This window comes from Gadus macrocephalus, chromosome 11 (assembly GCF_031168955.1).
Source record: "Gadus macrocephalus chromosome 11, ASM3116895v1".
Classification (NCBI taxonomy): domain Eukaryota; kingdom Metazoa; phylum Chordata; class Actinopteri; order Gadiformes; family Gadidae; genus Gadus; species Gadus macrocephalus.
Window position 1 is genome coordinate 14,147,220 of NC_082392.1, and position 19,555 is coordinate 14,166,774.

At 47.1% G+C, this 19,555-nt stretch overlaps 2 protein-coding genes across 6 annotated transcripts in view; one reads left to right on the forward strand and one right to left on the reverse strand.

Annotated features, from left to right (window-relative positions):
* Window positions 1-805: 805 nt before the first annotated feature.
* On the forward strand, window positions 806-18,724 carry LOC132468239 (regulator of G-protein signaling 22). The gene is made up of 24 exons (XM_060065966.1): window positions 806-964; window positions 1,054-1,082; window positions 1,196-1,258; window positions 1,538-1,723; window positions 2,304-2,389; window positions 2,827-2,939; window positions 3,077-3,548; window positions 3,768-3,929; window positions 4,600-4,684; window positions 5,046-5,147; window positions 5,463-5,564; window positions 6,975-7,169; window positions 8,343-8,435; window positions 8,686-8,864; window positions 9,207-9,369; window positions 10,702-10,860; window positions 11,595-11,657; window positions 12,800-12,961; window positions 13,516-13,695; window positions 13,929-14,099; window positions 14,469-14,600; window positions 15,411-15,522; window positions 17,111-17,195; window positions 18,062-18,724. Exons 1-24 carry the CDS (start codon window positions 898-900, stop codon window positions 18,105-18,107), a joined length of 3,207 nt encoding a protein of 1,068 aa, XP_059921949.1. The 5' UTR covers window positions 806-897; the 3' UTR covers window positions 18,108-18,724.
* LOC132468221 (intermembrane lipid transfer protein VPS13B-like) overlaps window positions 17,554-19,555 on the reverse strand; it is a 325,476-nt gene continuing 323,474 nt past the window's right edge. For all 5 annotated transcript variants that reach the window (XM_060065938.1, XM_060065939.1, XM_060065937.1 and 2 more), the window contains exons 66-68: window positions 19,038-19,206; window positions 18,596-18,676; window positions 17,554-18,321 (exon numbers count right to left, since the gene is read on the reverse strand). In XM_060065938.1, coding sequence (XP_059921921.1) covers window positions 18,073-18,321; window positions 18,596-18,676; window positions 19,038-19,206 — 499 coding nt within the window. In that variant the 3' untranslated portion in view covers window positions 17,554-18,072. The remainder of the gene's footprint in view (window positions 18,322-18,595; window positions 18,677-19,037; window positions 19,207-19,555) is intronic.

Below are 19,555 nucleotides of genomic sequence, written 5' to 3' on the forward strand. Positions count from 1 at the left end.
TTGCGTCAATAAGTTTGACTAAAAGAGCAATAATATGACCGTCCGTGGAGAGAATCAAACTCTGGCCTTCATGATAACTAACCTAGCATGACTACCGGTGGTACCACTGTGGCATTGGCTTCATATAATTGCACTTATATTTATGTTTATCACTCTATAACGAAGAACTTTGTGCTTAATATACGTTATTAGGCTTAATGACTTTTAACAAAACAAATAGGCTATAATATATAAAATACATTATTTGAATATGCCCCAAATTACAACTAATATATTTTATTGATACTGATAGACCAACGATTTCATCATTTAAACTGTACTTCAATAGAAAAATATTCAAACAATATTAGCAATAAAGAGCTGTAGGTATAGCTTTCGCCAGAGAGCATGGCTTTCTGGTACATCAACTGTCGCAAAAAAAACGTTAATAACATGCAAATCAAAACAGACTTCGTCGCGACCAATGCGACCTACGTCGCGACGCACGTCGTTGGCCACTCAGAGAGCTCGGCCCCACTGGCCATCTAGTGGTTTCAGCAAACACCTTAACATGAACAGCAAAATATGTCACCTCACTCACACGTCACCGTGTGACGTTGATTTAATGGGGTTGCACCATCACTATTAAACTTTTAAGGTAGTTGCTTTTTATAAATAAAATAAAATGAAATGAGACAAACGTGTTTTCTTTATGGACTATGACGAACAGGAGATTAGGGTTTTTCCGAGTTTCTGTCCCTGGTGCTCTCGTTAAACGTTTACTAGCCTGTGTGTTTTGAACATGAGTCTACCTCCATAGCAACCTGCAATGTGTCCGTAATTACACTCTGACTCTGGCGGGGCTCTGAAGGAAAGGTGTCCAACGGCACTTTTTATTTTACTTGTCTCTAAACTACAATGCCGATATCGGGACAAATTATCCGACTATTTGTCAGGTCAAGAATATGTGGACAAGTTGCAACAGGTAAGGGTAATCTTGGTAACCGTTTCTCAGACGGCTAATTACTTTAGATCATTTGAAATCTCACTTCAGTTTTCTGCCCCTTATTTTAGACCCTCCTTTTATTACGGCGGACAATGTTGTGAGTATTTGAAGGACATTTTGAGCAAGTTTGTTTCTTAGACTATAATATTATTATACTGCAATATCTGTAAAAGATAATCCTACAGTGCTGTGACTATTTTGTGTATAAAGGAGCACTACCTGGCCACTGATGACACACTAGTCCACTTCTTCAATGACTTCCTGAGCTTGACGGTAAGTTGATATACGGACCAGACTGTTTTCTCGTCATGTGACATGTCCCCTAACCAAGCTCCCTTATGGTCTCTGGGATCCCTCTATGTACGGACGCAAATAATTATTTTTATATAAACGAACGAATTGTTTTTGTCGCCGCTAAACTATTCTACGTGTGTGTGTGTGTGTGTGTGTGTGTGTGTGTGTGTGTGTGTGTGTGTGTGTGTGTGTGTGTGTGTGTGTGTGTGTGTGTGTGTGTGTGTGTGTGTACACCTGTCTGCGTTTGTGTGTATCCAGTCGTTCCCAGTGGCCCTGTCCTACAACCAGGACAGCGGTCTGTTTGAGGTTGAGACGGGAGCCGCTGAGCTTGTCTCCCGGAGGATCTCGTCCGTACTGCAGGAGAGGACGTCCAGCGGGCTGTCAGAGGACCAAGCCTTGTTGGCCTTCAGCGGGTCCCTCGTAGACAACAACTACACCGTCCACGTGAGTTCCGCTCCACCACCAAGTGCGACTCTAGGACTTGGCCTTTGCCCTAAGCCCCAAATAAGATGTAAATTTGGTTAGATCTGCAACGGTTTATAACCTTCTACGTATTCCGTGCCTGCCATGTCACAAGGATTTTCGACTTGACTTTTGTCTTGACTTTGACTTGACTTGGGAACTGGGGACTTCCAGGATGTTAATGGTTGAACACGGTTGCATCATACTGTACATTCACGGTTAATATATGTTGCAAGAGAATTTTCAGATGGTCATTTGACTGTTTTCTCTTTTTCATTCAAACTATCAGCCCCCCTTACAGTTTTTGTTGAAACCTCCATTACATTGGTTAACTTCATTATAGGAAAAAAAAAAAAAGATGAGTGGACATTTTCGAGGGGGATCACTTTAGAAACACTAAATAGGGTCTTAAATAGCCCTTGTCAACAAACATCCTATTATAGGTCTTTTATGAAACCTTCATATTTAAACACAGATAACTCATTCTTTCAGGATGGGAAATGAACTATATTGTTGGATGCTGGGATTAAAAGAAAATGGTATTTTTATTTGACTCTTTCAGTTCCTGGACAAAATGCAGGGACTCCCGTGGATCATAGCAGAGCGTTTGCCATTGTTTGTTCAAAGTGATTGCTACTTTGAATACAGGTGGGGAAAACACACCAACTATTGTTGTTTCAACACACAGAAACTTGTTGAGAAGCCGATGCAAAGCAAAGTTAGTGATACTCACACTATTTTATGCATGTGCAGCATTCTCGTCTCACGTTCTTATCAAGGAAGAGACAATCGGCTGTTACTAAGGTGTATACATCTTAGTCCCTCTGAATTGTTTTGAATGGTTTCTGTTAACCTGGAATACTGAATAATAAATTTGTTGCAAGGTCATAAGTGTTGGAGCCCTCACAGAGTTATGAGTGATCACCCAAATTTCTTATATTAAATTAATCTTATGGCTCTTGCATGTTAGTTTACATTATACATATACACAAACATACAGAACAACAACACATTTTCACATAATAATCAAATAGAAATATAGATAGTTAGCATGAGCTGAACGAGAGCTCCACTGTGTCCCCCAGACTAGCCAAACTGCTCTCTCAATGGGAGCCGGGCCCCCGTGTGCGGAAGATGGATGACCACTCATTTAGGGGCTCCCTGTCCGACCCGAGACCCCCCACCAGCAGAGGGGACGGTGAGCTGGACAAAGAGCCTCTCAGGGGCCCTACAGGCTCCACCACATCAATCCTGCTCTGCTATGATGAGTTTTTGGTTTGCCTGTCAAATGATTTCCGCACCTTAACGTCCCCTCTCTACCTTTCCCACATTCAGAGTCCATGCACCGATGCCTTTCAACGCCACCAGCCTCCCACGACTATGGTCCGGATGAAGTGGGGGGCCCGAAAACTCCATCCACCCTCCCCTCCTTGTTTACCTCACCCCTAACCCATGATGACCTTCCAGCTGACCAGACCCTGTCAGCCCAGAGGCCGGATCGGATACTGTACCTGGAGGACTTTTTGATTTTGGAGGAGGGTGAAGAGGACGAGGAGCAGGAAGTGGAGGAGGAGATAGTAGTAGAAGAGGATGAAGAGGATAAGGAAAATATGGAGGAAGGGTACGAGGACTTAGCCAAGAAAAACGTCTTTGACATTTGTTGCCAGGGCGCCCGTCTCCATGGCGGCCGGCAGGGCCTGGATGAGTTCAAGGAATTCCTGCGGGACACTCCTGGTGAGAGAGTCTTCCATCTGTGGATGGACATTGAGCGGCTGACCAGTACCCAGCACTGGGAGAGGAAGGACAGGTACAGAAGACCAAAACATCCCCATCCCCAAAAAACAGTACCGAACCCAACACATGCAATATTCATTGGATTCGCCTTGCTATTATTAACTATGAAGTGAAAATGTACCTCAAATCTCCTATCCTGTGACTTGATATTAAAGCTTGCATATATTTTTGGATTACATTGTATATTTGACTGCAGTGTATAGTGTAATAATCATGATGTCCTGTGAGGCAGACATTTGGTGCTGATGAGAAGTCGATACATGCAGAGCAGCAGCCAGTGCAGCCTCAATGCAGAGCTGCTCTTTCGACTGGGGCTCACCACTCCCCCCTGCTGGACAGAGGAGAAACTGCGCCAGGTTCAACCTCGTCTCACCGAGGCGCTCCTATGCTACTGGTAGGAAGGAACCAGAGTCCGACTATCGGGTGCCACAGTGTTTCATTAAGAGATTACTCTGCACTCGGAAATTAATTAGCATCCTCTCCATTTAAATATAGAGGTATTTATTTGCGTCATGTAAGCCCATTCTACAGATACCTGGTTAATCACTTTCAACTTGTATTTTCCCTCCTTTCTCTTTTTCTATTCTTTCAAAGGTTGTCTGTTTTCTTGTAAGGTGTCGGGTACTTCTAAGAAAAGTGCTTTCATACTCCAATTTATTAATTTATTAATTTATTATTCTTATTGAAGGATTCTTTTCTCTTAATATTAATCCGGGTTGGTAACTTCATAGCTCAGCCCCTGATGGCAGTTTTCAAACCTTTCAATGACATTTGTGTTCCCGAGCCAGTCTCCAAAACGATTGGTACCATTTCGCACACAGGCATCCAAAGGTTTTTGGATGCATTTTTTTAAAACCCTTTGAATTAGATTCTATGCTAAAAAGAAGACCCTGGCTATGTGTTTTCCCTCGAGTAGCTAAACTGGTATTGCTTTTCCTTAAAACTGCTAATGACAATTAAATACATCAACCAAATCTCATGTGTTACATTAATACTAAAGTAGGTTTATAACCAAACCCTCATTAATGGTATGCTGTGTTTCATTGGGTGGTCCATCTCCCCAGGGCCCCCAGGTTCTGGATGTCCCAGTGGACCCAGGAAGACAGCGAGGGGCCTGCCGCTCTCCAAGGGCCATGCACGGAAAGAGAGGTGAGCCTTCCCTCTGTTACCAATAGAGTGTTGGCCCTGCCCCCTCTCTATCACAGCTCAGCCGATACCCTGTCCTGCCACCTGTCTGTCTGCCAATACACAGGTATACCGTAGCAACAATAAATAAATAAATAAATCCATTAAAAAATAACACCGTCGTCGGAAACAGGGTAGGAAGAGAGACGGAGAGAGAGACTGAGAGAGAGTCACATATTTACACACATGAAAGGCCCCTAGAAAAGGTGGCCCCTTGAGAGTTTTTACAAATAGACTTCAATAAAGCAAATACAACCTAGAAAAAAATAAGTTTGAATGGTGCAAACAGGTTCCTGATGGCAGTGGGTTGTGTGTGTTTGGTTAGTGTTTCCCCAGTACAAGCATGGAGCGAATGCTACAGGCCCTCCACGCAGACTCCCACGCTGGACTCTACTTCACCCACTTCTGTGAAGACTCTGGAAACCAAGTAAGAAAGCTTAGGACCCCTATTTTGTTTGCACCAGAGTCTTTACATGATTACATTTGTACTGTATCTATGTATTGCCAATTTGAAGTAGGAAAGAACAATTCATATGTTGGTTAGAGTGCTTTTTTATGTTCTTCAAAGCATATTCAGGACTTTACATTCCGCGCTGGCCGCAGGACTACAAAGATGGTTCCGGTATTAAACTACAAGCCCAAAGAGTAGCCAAACAGGAGGAAACAGAGTGTAGACTAGAACACCAGACTTGTATAAAGCTTAACGAAGCCTCTCATTACATCACATGCTTATTGTTCTCAGCTCTGGGAGAACGCTGTCCATTTCTGGAGTGACCTGCAGCGATACCACCAGCTGTTCTACCAGGACAGTCTGGACCCATACACAGTACAGAGACAAGCACAGGTCAGACACACACTCGCACGCACGCACGCATGCACACATACACTCACTCACTCACGCACGCACGCACACATACTCACTCACTCACACAAACACACACATATACACCCACGCGCGCGCACACACACACACACACACACACACACACACACACACACACACACACACACACACACACACACACACACACACACACACACACTCCTACCCTACTTTGTTCGGCTCATTACATGTACAAAACCGTATGCCATGCTGTGTGCGTATTGAGTGCGTAAGCAACATTGAGTGACGGCAGAGGTGTCAGTGAACACAGAGAGGTAGGAGGATGGAGGAGGAGGAGGAGAATGAAGAGATGGGTGACAGGGGAAGAGGAACGGCAGGCTGGGGTTTGGTTTCTAGGGGAATGTTGTCAGAGCAGTGGCGCTTCATCACTCTTGCTGTTTGAACAACAAGCAGGTCAACGTCATTATCCGTCCTTACTCTCACCATGTCACACACACACACACACACACACACACACACACACACACACACACACACACACACACACACACACACACACACACACACACACACACACCCTCCCTGCTCCCTTCCTCCATATGTTTGTCTGCCATTGAGATGATAACAGTGTGTGTGCGATTGAGATACTCTGAACCAATCAGGGAAGAGATGCCCTGAATAGACAAATAAGCTAGGAGTAGTCTAAATTCGAAGGCAGGCATAGTGAACCAGAAAAGATAATCTCCAAGAGCATTTCAGTCGCTAAGATCTGACGGATGCCTGGACTATTTCTCACCATCCCACTCAAATTATAGCTCAGTTTTAAAGCTAGTCTACAGCCTCTTTAATTATCTTTGCACGTAGAGAGACTGCTCCCCCTCCCCCTAATGAAAGGCGTTATGTTAGTTAGCATTTGTATCATCACACCAAATCCTATAATGTATAAAATCGTTTGGCTTTTCCCAACATGGCTACCTGCTTGTTTCCGTGTCGCCAACACCCTTTTAAGAACCATGTACACCCATTGTGTCTCAACACATGGTGGAGGCTGCCTGTAGGTGTGAATGTGTCTCAAATGTTTTAACCAATGAACATGGTGCAATAGAGTAGACCCCGCCGTTTAAAAATGACGCCTGTTCAATTCAGTCTCAATAAGTGAAGGTACAGGTGTGTCCCAGCAATTCTTAATCAGAAACTGACCATGTTACCATATCAGCAAATAAGAAGTTATGCATGCAATAGCACTTGTTTAGTCTGTAGAGGGAGTTATCCAATGTAAATCAATGTACAAACCAAATCAAAGAACCAAGGGGTGTCTTACCAGATGTCATTTTTCATCAGTTAGCAATGTTGTGGTAACCATGGTGATGGCAATGATGAAATTGACAGTAATCTTCTACCTTGCACCAGCATCTGTTCTCGAGGTTCCTGAGCGGCTCGGCGTGGGCGTCCGTGGGCGTGGCGGAGGACCAGAGGCTGGGGGTGTACGAGTGTCTGCGGCCCGCCTTCGAAGAGCTCTTCGACCAGGTAGAGGAGCACATCCTGGACCTGCTTCTGGAGCCCTGGACCCTGCTGGTCACCAGAGACACGCTGTCCTACCAGACGGTAGCTAACACACACCAGACACCCCCTGTCCTACCAGACCCTGTTAGCTAATACACACCAGACACACCCTGTCCTACCAGACCCTGTTAGCTCCTACACACCAGAGACCCCCTGTCCTACCAGACCCTGTTAGCTCCTACACACCAGAGACCCCCTGTCCTACCAGACCCTGTTAGCTCCTACACACCAGAGACCCCCTGTCCTACCAGACCCTGTTAGCTCCTACACACCAGAGACCCCCTGTCCTACCAGACCCTGTTAGCTCCTACACACCAGAGACCCCCTGTCCTACCAGACCCTGTTAGCTCCTACACACCAGAGACCCCCTGTCCTACCAGACCCTGTTAGCTCCTACACACCAGAGACCCCCTGTCCTACCAGACCCTGTTAGCTCCTACACACCAGAGACCCCCTGTCCTACCGGACGGTAGCTCCTACACACCAGAGACCCCCTGTCCTACCGGACAGTAGCTCCTACACACCAGAGACCCCCTGTCCTACCAGACCCTGTTAGCTCCTACACACCAGAGACCCCCTGTCCTACCGGACAGTAGCTCCTACACACCAGAGACCCCCTGTCCTACCGGACGGTAGCTCCTACACACCAGAGACCCCCCGTCGTACCAGACCCATACAGCCCCTCAGGATCAGGGCGTCAGTCCCTGACCGGTGTACTGAGGTGTACTAGTTGAGGTCATGAGGATGTGGATCAGCCCTTTGTTATTTGCCTGGATTTAAGTATGATCCCAAAGAGGCAAAAATGTCTGGTACTCTGTGGTAATGTTCCATATGAAGTTATGGGAATTTCAGGAGAATGCACACATGTAATTCTAGATCTGCGTCATTAAATTGGGTTGTTTGAAACCACCAAATTGCATGGGAATTCCGTTCAATTCAGCCCTGGAATGTTCAGATAACTATCAGCATGGAGGGGATTCTCGTGGAATGAGACTTCTTTAGGGAATACATTTTTATTCAACGTTTATCTTTAAGGTATAAAGCATCACATAAGCTCACTAAATGTAGTTCAATTTAATTATTCAAGTTTAATCACGGTTCATTCATGTTCATTCCCATGGAAAACCATTGAATATTAGATTTAAGTCTACGTTATATATACACATTTCATTAAGTGTGTTTGTGTGTGTGTGTGTGTTTGTGTGCGTGCCCCAGGTGTGTGTGCAGGAGAAGGTGCGTCAGCTGGACAATGCAGAGTTCAGGGAGCTGCAGGTCCTGCATGAGGAGACACAGCTCAGACTGAGGGAGGTGAGCGTTAGGCTTTGATTTGTACTGAGGGGTAGACTGGCTGCATCTGCCGCTTATGTCTCTCCTTTGTCCTTGTTCAATTGGTTCAAATTGTTACTTTTTCATCCTTCCATTCAAACATTTGTTCGTCATTCTTTATTTCCTTTCCATCTTTTCGTTTGGTGAAATATTTATATTTTTTCTTTGCTTCACAAATTCTTTCGGTCATTCGTCCCCTCTCTCTCTTCTTCTCCTCCTCCATCAATTACAGCAGGCCCGGCCCCCCTCATCTCCCTGCCCTACCCCTCCACCCTCCGCGGGCCCCCCAATGCAGCCCAACCCATGGGCCAAGGTCTTGCCGCGTTACCGTGGTTACCGTCTGGGCTCCCTGCTCCGCAGCAGCCGGGAGATCCAGCATTTCAACTCCTTTCTGGAGCAGCAGGAGGCCAGGTGGGGATGAGCAGCCTGCAATACTTTAATTTGACAAAGAGAGACCCCTGGTGAGACAAGCCTGCTTTGGCTGTCAGGGAGCTTTCAGGCACTTTAATCGTAGTTCATTTCTGGATCCATCAAACGTTGGGTCATCATGGTCTATCTACATTCGTGACATGCATGAGCCTCTCTGATTGGATTATTGTTTAACCGGAGATCGTCTAGTCTCAAAGATTGTTGTCAGATGTCGGACCCAGCTGGCGTGACTCTGATGTGTTGGTAAATATATGTGTGTGTGTGTGTGTTTGTGTGTGTGTGCACGTGTGTTTGTTTGTGTGTTTGTTTCGTGTGTTTCCACAGCATTCACCTGCGCTGCTGGCTGGACCTGGAACAGTACAGACGGACTTCTCACCGAGACAAGGTGACCCGAGAGTGGAGGTCATCTGAAATCGCAGACAAATACCTCAACAGGAAGTACTTCCTGGGACCCGACAGCCCGGCTACAGCGGTCCAGCGGAACGAGGCGAGTCGCATTCTGTTCTTTCGTCTGTCGTCGAGGGACAGGAGTGAGCGACATGGAAATAGGGAAAGAGTCAACAGAAACATATGAAGGATTGTAGAGACAGCTCTACAAGTTTAAAATGGGCTGGATTAAGATAGGGTTTTGGACAAAGGTGTGCCTGCTCCGGTGTCAGCTGGATAAAACCACCTGATATTTATAGCCGAGGGTCCGGTGTCCGGATTATTCTTGGATTACTTGATGGGTTTGGCACTGTGCCCAACTCCGGACGGTAGCTGAAAGTTGTGTGTATCTAGTGGCTTATGTCTCTGTGTGACCCACTGGGCTAACAGCCGCAACATCAAGTGTCTCAGAGACCTTTATCACAAAGTCAACTCTTCGCTGCCTGCGTGAATCTGTATCTTCTTCGGCCAACACAAGCTGATGCTGCTGTGCTTTAGTCAAAGAATAACAAAGAAACTATGATATTTATATCGATGAATACCTATATATATACTTCTATGCTTCAAACGAACAACGGCTGCAGGGTGGCCATCACCTACACTGCCACGAGTCTACCGGTTCCAAGTCAGTCGGGATGCCTGGGATCGTCTGGGAATCCTTTGTGTGTTTTCTGTCTGGCCTTGGTTTGGGTGGAGGAGGCACCTGACAGCTCCACTGCCTCGACCCTGTGGCCGCTCCATCCATCAGTCTTTAAGTGGAACAGTGAGCCCCCACTTCCCTCCGCCGTCCCCACCCGCCCATCTCTGCTGCAGCGGCTGCTTCTCATTTCAAACATGTATACAATCAGTAACGTGTGTGTGTGTGTGTTTGTTTGAGAGAGAAGGCTGAGAGAGAGACTTAGTGAGAGAAATATGACACAGAGAAAGAGGGAGAATGAAAGGAGTGTAAATTAACAAAAAAAGTACAAAGAGAAAGCAGATGGTGGTGATGGAGGGAATCCGGTGATTTCCAGAGTGACAGAGAGCACAGCTGGATTATTTTCCCCTTTCCTCTCTCCCCTCTCTCCCCTCTCCTCATTGATTTCCCCCCTCATCTCTCCTCTCTTCTCCTCAACTGCTCTCCTCAACTGCTCTCCTCTCCTCTCCTATCTCCTCTCCTCTCATCCTCCTCCTCTTTCTTCCCCTCTCCTCACCTCTCCTATCTCCGCTCCTCTGATTTTTCCCTGTGTGCTTTCCAATGCCGTTCGGACAGAACCCAAGGCTGTCCTCACCCTGTCACTCAAGACATCTTTCAACACTGTTCATTCCAGATGCAAGTGCACGTGTGCATTAACACTAAAACAACCTTGAATCTGAATGCAAACATAACGTCATTCTGTGTGTGTGTGTATAGATATTACACCGTGCAGGGGGACAAGAGAGGTTAAAGCGGGAGTGTCTGTCGGACACTCTGGTCGGGGAGATCCAGGCCATCGTCAGGACCCATATTGAACAAACATGGCTGCCTCTTTTCCTGGCCACCGAAGAATTCATTGAAAGACAGAACGACAAGGTACGCCATTTGTAGATTTCTGCTCACATTTTGAACCGGTGTTACAACATTGCTGTCAACTGACACCCTCATTAGTGGCTAACGCATAAAGAGCGGACAAACACGGCCGCTGCTCGGCGTCATTATGTTATCGAGTGGAGCTTGTTTGGACACAGTGAGGCGCCTGCTAGCTAATGAGTCCCACAGAGTTTAGTGTTACGCGCAAGGAGGAGGCGGCGGGTGGAAAAGTAGGTGTAGGGTGAAAGAAAGGTGAAGGGTGGAGGACGGCGAGACCCAGGCACGCACGCCCGCCCGCACGCATACTACTCACAATTACCCCGAGAGCGAGAGCGAGGGGGATAGGTTAGACAGCTACACCTGCTAGGTATAGAGGTTGGAGGACAGGAGGGTGGATGAGTGGAGCAGCGAAGGAGTTTTGCGTTAGTTACCGTGGTCGACCAAAGAGGACAGCGGGCTCAGATGTCAGAGGTCTACTGTCCCTGACTAACCTCACCTTTTATACTGTCCACTGCTTCGCTTCTACTGTGTCTGTGTGTGTATTTGTGTGCGCCTGTGTGTACTGTGTGTGTACTGTGTGTGTATGTGTGTGTGTGTGTGTGTATTTTTGTGCGTCTGTGTACTGTATGTGTGCTTGTGTGTACTGTGTGTGTTTGTGCATGTGTGTGCATGTGGTGAATGTGTGTGTGTGTGTGTGTGCATGTGTGCGTGTGCACGTGTGCATGTGTGTGCGTTAGCTCCAGGCAGCTGCCGGGCCTTCAGAGCGGGATAACCACAAAAAGAAGAGAGCATCCAGGAAGGTAAGGAGAAACTCTACCTCCAAACCCTACCTTTTCTTTTATCTTCTTCGTCTGTTCTTCGTACTCTGGCTCGTTTTAGTTATTTGACTGAATTGTCCTGAGGACGGTGCGGGCCTCCCCAGCAGGTGAGACTCAGACCCGCGGACTCCTTGGCTCCAGCGGCTCACTATTTGGCCGGAGACTCTGAACATGATCCCGGCTTCGCTGGCGCTTCTTGTCTCCCGTCTTGGCACCATCTTGAGATCTGAGCGCAGACGCTGCTGAACCGCCATCTTGATGGTCTTATGTTGACCAGCCCCCTGGGAGAGTGGGAGCCCCAGCCCTGTCTCTAAAATTAATTAGAGATAAAAAATGATAGGAGCGTCCGCGGACCCGAATCCATCCGGGCATCCTCTGAGCTTCTAATGGATCCGTAGCGCTAGAGCGGTAGAGACCGGAGTCACGGTGCTTTGGAGACCGGAGACTTGACTTGGACCGTGGAAGACGGTGGCTTCTGCCAAACCGGCCGTCCACAGACGTCACCGTGAAGTGAATAAACACATGCATCGGTGACTAGTGGGGCTGAGGAGATGATTGCTGCCTGATTGTCTGTCTTTGTGATTGTGTTTTCTTTTCATGGAACATTTTTCATTGAGATTAAAATGGGGGAGTCATTTCTTCACTTGGAATACTTGGTTTACCTTTGAGACCCGACCTGAAGGACATCTGCACGACATAGACTGCATTTTTCCCTTTGACATTTTTTAATGTGTTAGATCCTTGGGCAGGCAGCGTTGTTCATACCTCTACCGCTCTCTATGTTATTTTCTATTTCGTTCTTACAACTTATCTTGTTCTTCCTCCTTTAACGAGCAGTGTATCCTCAACAGAGTACATTTTTCGAACGGGATATCATTGTTCTAATGTTTAGCAGGTTCTCCTGCTAAAACAATGGTTTGCCCACCCTTTAAATGTACTTTTTTTTAAATGTACCTGTTATTTAAAGTTCAACATCTGTTGTTGAACTCATCGAATAAAAAGGGTGTATGTTACTAACAAATACAACCTCACAGGAGAGCCTCTGACATGAAATCCCAAAGCGGCCACCCACACTATTCAGCAGTAACACAACGACCCCCTCCCTGGCCCCCTGTGTGTGGCAGTCCAGCTCAGGCCTGTGGATGAGTTCCTCCAAGGAGATCCTGGTCCTGCGCCGGGTGCTCCTCAGCCCCACGTCCTGCGGACACTTCCGGCGCTTCGCCGCCCTACATGGGAACTTCCTGGAGAACGATGTGCTCTTCTGGCTGGAGGTCCAGAAGTACAAGGTGAGGTCACACGGCTGGCAACCACTCGAATTCGATTGGATTTAACAACATTTACATTTACCAGGTGCGGAAACAAGTTCAGGGGGGCTACCGCCACCTATTGGACGGTAAATGCAGTGCATGATACAAAAAGGACGATTTTCTCCTAGATGCAATCCAACCATCAGACTTAGGTTTGAGGAGTGTGCGCGCGCGCGTGTGTGTGTGTGTGTGTGTGTGTGTGTGTGTGTGTGTGTGTGTGTGTGTGTGTGTGTGTGTGTGTGTGTGTGTTATATTTATAGGCTACTATTAATCTGACCTAGTTTGACATAATTGTATTTGTATGGAGCCCTATAGAGACAATAGTCATAGAAAGACCCCTCTCTCTCTCTCTGTCTCTCTCTCTCTCTCTCTCTGTCTCTCTCTCTCTCTCTCTCTCTCTCTCTCTCTCTGTCTCTGTCTCTGTCTCTGTCTCTGTCTCTGTCTCTGTTTCTGTGTCTCTGTCTCTGTCTCTCTCTCTCCCCCCCCCCTGTCTCTTTCTCCCTGTCTCTCTGTGTGTCTCTCCTTCGATACAGGACCTGTGTCACTCCCACAGTGATGAAGCGACCATCCAGAGGAAGGTGTCCAACATCATCAGCTGCTTCATCAGCTCCAGCGTGCCCCCCGCCCTGCAGATAGACATCCCCCCCGGGCAGGCCTGCAGCATCCTGGAGATGCGCAAGACGCTGGGCCCCTACATCTTCAGGGAGGCTCAGGTACACCGTGTGTATCTGTGTCTTTGTTTGTGTCTATTTATTTACGTGTTTGTGTGTGTTTGTATTTATTTCTGTGTGGGTATATGTATTTATTCCTGTCTGTGTGTTTTTTGTGCATCTGTATATTAATTTCTGTGTATTTATATCTGTTGGTGTGCGTGTATACTTGCTTCAGTTTGGTGCGTGTGTGTATCTATTGATATATTTGGGTGTATTTACACGTGCGTGTGCAGATGTCCGTGTGCTCCGAACTACTGAAGCTGTGGCCAGACTTCCAGGCTCTGAGGAGCAGCGTCCGTGAGGAGCAGCTCCACTCCGTGCTGGAGGAGCAGGAGCAGAAACACAGAGCCAGCCTGCAGCGACGCAGGAGGAGGCAGGCCAAGTTGGAGCAGAAGAACGCACAGGTACCGTCGGGAGAATGCCATCTTACAACGTCACCCTGCACCGTGCACGGTGTCCCTTTGGCGGCCTCTAGTGGCCGGAGCTGGAAGTGCAGTTATAGTTATATCATTTTCAGACGACAGTTGGAAGCGGACCGCAATAAAACCATTTATACGAGTAAGCTTCCCTGGATTGATTGATTCTTGAATGGACGTGTTTAATTTATGAGAAACGTTTTAGATAAGAGGTTTTAATGGAGTCATTATGATACATCATACATAGAATAAACATTATTTTCTATCTTGCTGTTATTTAGTAATGAAAGAGAAAACGGTACAAAAATAAAATAGTGAATGAATGTGACGTGAGGTCATTTTCTCCCCGCTGTGCAGGAGAGACAGCCGAGTTCAACAGAGGACGAGGAGGAGGAGGACGACGTTGAGGAGGAAGACGACAAGTCGGACGGTGACAAAGAGGACCGGCTGACCGACTTGAGCCAAGCGCTTCAATTTCCCAGGCAGCAGGTACGCACGCACGCACGCACGCACGCACGCACGCACGCACGCACGCACGCACGCACGCACGCACGCACGCACGCACACACACAGGCACACACACAGGCACACACACATTAACACACACAGGCACACATTAAAAAACACACATTAACACACACACACACACACACACACACACACACACACACACACACACACACACACACACACACACACACACACACACACACACACACACACACACACACACATTAACACACACACAAGCATGCATTAAAACATAAACAGACACAGACATGAACACAAACACATGAAGACACACACACACACACGGCCAAATCTTCCGCCGCGTTGACCTTTGCAATGGCTTCTCAGCGCAAACAGCCGTTGTCTGTGTTTAACGGCGGGCCGGGTAACGGACGGCTCCAGGTGCGCCCACGACACCGGGATATTTATCAGGGAGGACAGGCCTAGCCCCCCCCCCCCCCCTCTTCCCCTCACACACAACTAACCAATGCTTTTTGACAAAACGATGAAAGTTGAACCATAACCTTGATGAGCCATTAGTTTATTTTATACAAGTAGCCTTGAGCCCATCCTCCCCGTTGACACCAGAGAAGAAGCAGAAACATCTACGCTGTTGTAACGGCTGATCTGTGTGTGTGTGTGTGTGTGTGTGTGTTTGTGTGTGTGATGGTGTGTGTGTATGTGTGCCTTTGTTTTTGTTTTGTGTGGTGTGTGTGTGTGTGGGTCTGCGTGGTGGGTGTATGTGTGTGTGTGCGTGCGTGTGTGTGTCATGGTGTCTGCTCTCCTCAGTTGTCGTGGTCCTACTCCAAGTACATGAGGGCGCTGAAGAGAACTGAAGAGGAGCTACAGCCCAGGAGAAAGGGTCAGCAGGAGAACACATCATGCTCCACCACGGCCTCAGGTACACACAGACACACACGCACGCACACACAGACACACACACACGCGTGCCAAAAAACACACACACACACACACACACACACACACACACACACACACACACACACACACACACACACACACACACACACGCGCGTGCGCGTACGCGCGCGCGGGTGTGCGCGTGCCAAAACACACACACACACACGCACGCATGCACACGCACGCACGCACACACGGCAAAACACACAGGGATCTAACCAGGAGCTTAAATACTAGAGAGAGACCAATACAGAAGAGACTTGAGTGTGTATTTTAGAAAAAGGACTTGAAGTAAAACAGAGGGCATGAGCTCATTGCCTGCAATTGTAATTATACGCACACACACACACACAAATGTAATACCCTTGTCTCACAGGGCATAATATAGATCACATTTGGCATCATTCATCACGCTTAACTTCATCCAGCAACAACTCCTTTTGGTTTATATCCTGGAAAACATGTAAAAAGTCACATTACATTCAACCAAAGCCCTTTGTATAGTCCAGGAGGGGGACCCGGGAGCCTGATCTGGGACTCAATGCTCCGGCTTGATGACAGAAGACCCAGATCATATACGGCTCTGACTGCCACAGCACTGCTACCCCGTTCATTAGGTGCCAATGTACTGTGCAGGAAGTCAGGGCCCTGATGTTGGCGCGCCTGCGGAGTGAGGAGGGGCTTTGACGCAGGCCTCTGGACGAATGCTCACCAGGGCTGCTTGGAGAAACTTTCCCGAAAGCCATACACATTAGTGTATATACCCTTATACACTAATCGATCTTTTGTATGTTTATATTATGTGTAATCATGTATATTTAGGCATATGGCATACATCTCTTCTTAAATAATATCTTATTTACAATAAATGACCATGGTTTTAATATTACGGATATGAATTATGTAATTGTTCATAGGGATGGGAACCGGCAGGGACCTTGTGATACCTTTGCGAAACGTCAAGATATTATTTTGTGAGCTTTGATGTTAGAAATAGGGAGATATTTTACTGAAGATTAGTCATTTGCGTGAGTGAATGAAGCACCCAGGAGAGGATTGTGATGAATGTGTTATACCCAGGGCCGGCGATTGGCATAGGCGACCTGGGCGATAATTAAACTAGCGAAATAAAACATTTATTGTCTATTAAACATGATCAGGCTGATTTGAAACCTTTCCAGACACTTTCACAATGCTTACCGCACCAAGTGCTGGTCTTTTTAAGTTCACCAATTAAGTACTTGCAGAGCCACGACTACAGCAACGTGATTGTTCAGAAAAAACATGAAGAGAAAGAGAGTAAAAGGCCCCATTCACCCAGAGTCAGCCTGTCTGCCTTCCATGCTTTAGATATGTACACTATACTACATACACAACAGCACACTATCTAGGATGGACGAATAACTTTCTTCCATTACGATTACATTTAGGTTTTGCGATTAAAAAGATAACAAAACAAATTTTAAAGTTTGTAGTCAACATGACTTCACCCAAATACTATTGTGGAAAAATGCGAAGACAAATCATCCCTCACATTGATTTATTTTTTGTTTGTTCTCTCCTGCTAGACTCCTCCTCCTCCAGGAGCAGCATCGACTCATTGGTCAGCCGACGCAGTCCCAAGCATTCCTCGCGCTCATCCCTCCAGCTGAGGTAGCCTTACATCCTGCAATGCTTTTCACCTCAACAGACTCAGGCTCTGTTGTATTTGTCTCAGACTTAAGACACCACTTTGCACTGGTCTCCATCCTATTTAGTATAACGTTTCATCATGTGATGACTGCCATCATCAACAGTTTCCAGACTTAAGATCTTTTGGTTGGCAGGAGGTGAAATGGTCGGTGAGGGGGATTGGTTTAATGACTTCTTTGCCTCTCTTTACGCTGAGTCACCAGCACGGGAGCATATGAGCACATATTTAGTAATTGATCCAGTATGACAATACTTGTTGTTATTATACCTACTTTACATACTACTAAACAATAGGGTAAACAATTGAGACCATATCATGTGCATTTGTTACTGATTTTATTACAGTGTTAATACAATATATTATAATCGATCTACATACATAATCTACAATAGTGTTTATAAAAAGTATGCAGTACCTTGCATTTAGCATGTGGCCTTAGTACTCACAACAGGTATATATATTTTATTTTTTGCATCATTAAGGGGGTTGGCGTAAATGTGATGTTTTAGACATTTTGGTTAACGGATGGCAACGCATCTTTCTCGAACGGCTCTGCACTTCTGTAGAATATTGCACTTGGATAGGCACGAGACAAGCGGCCGGTGCAAGGACAACGTAAACACACACAGGGCACATACAGTAGAAAATATCTCACTGAAAAGGCAAACATGTGAAAATATGCGTCTAATCGTAAAAACAGACTGTAGAACAACAACTCTTCTCCGACACACTAGTGCATAAACCGGGTAGTTACGTGGTATCATAAAATTATTTTTCCCTTTTACACAAATAACGGTGATTCTTTTTCCCCCCTCTCCCTTCACAGAACGGAGCGGGTCAATGGAAGCCCACACGCAGGGCCTTGTTCTTGACGGCGGTGAACTTGCTGGTGAACACGGCGGCGGAGGCGGGCTCCACCAGGTAGCGGTAGGACTTGGTGGGCGAGGGCGGCGGCTGCGCCAGGGTCACGGGGGGCTGCAGCTGGAGCGAGACCCCCGACGGAGACAGGTAGTTGGAGGCGCGCGTGACGTAGTCGACCAGCCGCTGGTACTGCTGCTCCGAGAGACGCTCGCGCACGCTGTCGCCCTGGGGGGAGGTGGGGGTGAGAGATGTCCCTTTAGTGAGGAGAAGGCCCCCGCTCCCTGGAGTGGCCTCCACTTAATGAGCTACGTAGAGGTCGGTAACCCCGCCCTCTTCATTTCTGTGAGGGGACAGTATGTAGCACTTGACCTGCTAAATAATGAATGTTTAAACGGTCTCAAGTCTCAACCTGGTTCACTTTAGTTGCATCACAGCAACGAGTCCAATCTGCTACACACTTTGTCCACAGGAATGAATGAGTCTTTAAAGCAGGACTCACCTCAGTGTCGCTGCTCACGGTCTGCTGCTGTAAGCTGAGGATCAGCTGGCCGGGCTCTCCCAGCTCCTGTCTGCACTCCACCTGCAGTGACACCAACACATAGAGTTTATTAAAGCAGGTTCAACAAGTCTTGAAAAGTACAGTTATTGGACATCAAATTTGGTTCAGGTTAACGCCCCCACACAAGCTCGAATCGATTTCAGTATTTTCTCTTAGTGGTGTGTGTTAAAAAGTGTTAAAGAAGCAAAAGTATAGATAAAAGCAACAATCTCAACAATCTATCGACACATACTGGTTTCCCTCCACACAGGCCAATGAAAGCCAGCCAGCCAGCAGCCCTATACGAGAGCATGTGATAAAGCGGCTCTTTTAGCCCCCCCCCCCCACCCCCCCCACCCCCCACCGGAGGAGCCGCTACACCAGCCAGGCCCAGTGACTGTACCTCGGTGATGGGGAAGGCCTGCTGCTGGGTGTCCTCGCTGAGGCTGACCACAAACAGCACGTCGGAGGTCAGCAGAAGGCAGCCGGCGTGCTGCTGGCCCGACCCGCTGACGATGGTCACCTCCAGAGCCATGTGGACCTCGGGACGGCCCAGGGACTGCAGCAGCTTCCTGCCGCCGGGGAGAGGGGGTTGTGTGTTTAGAAAAGGGCTCCACAAGTTAGATGTAATATTATTATTGTTGTTAGGCAAATCTGTTACCGCCATCTTTCTGCCTTTGTGAATAGAAAAATCAGAAACATTATACAAAAGTGGTCGACGAATAAAATGTCTTGTTGTGAGGCAAATCTGTGAACGTCATGAGTGATTTTGTGAATAAAACATTCTGAAATAGGACCACACACACACATTGAGCTAGACACCTGCAGAGGGGTCAGGGTCATATCCACGTTCCTGTTCCTGTAATTTAACTCTTTGTGAGTGTGTGCGTGTGTGTGGGCAATTCTCCCCAGTTCAACATG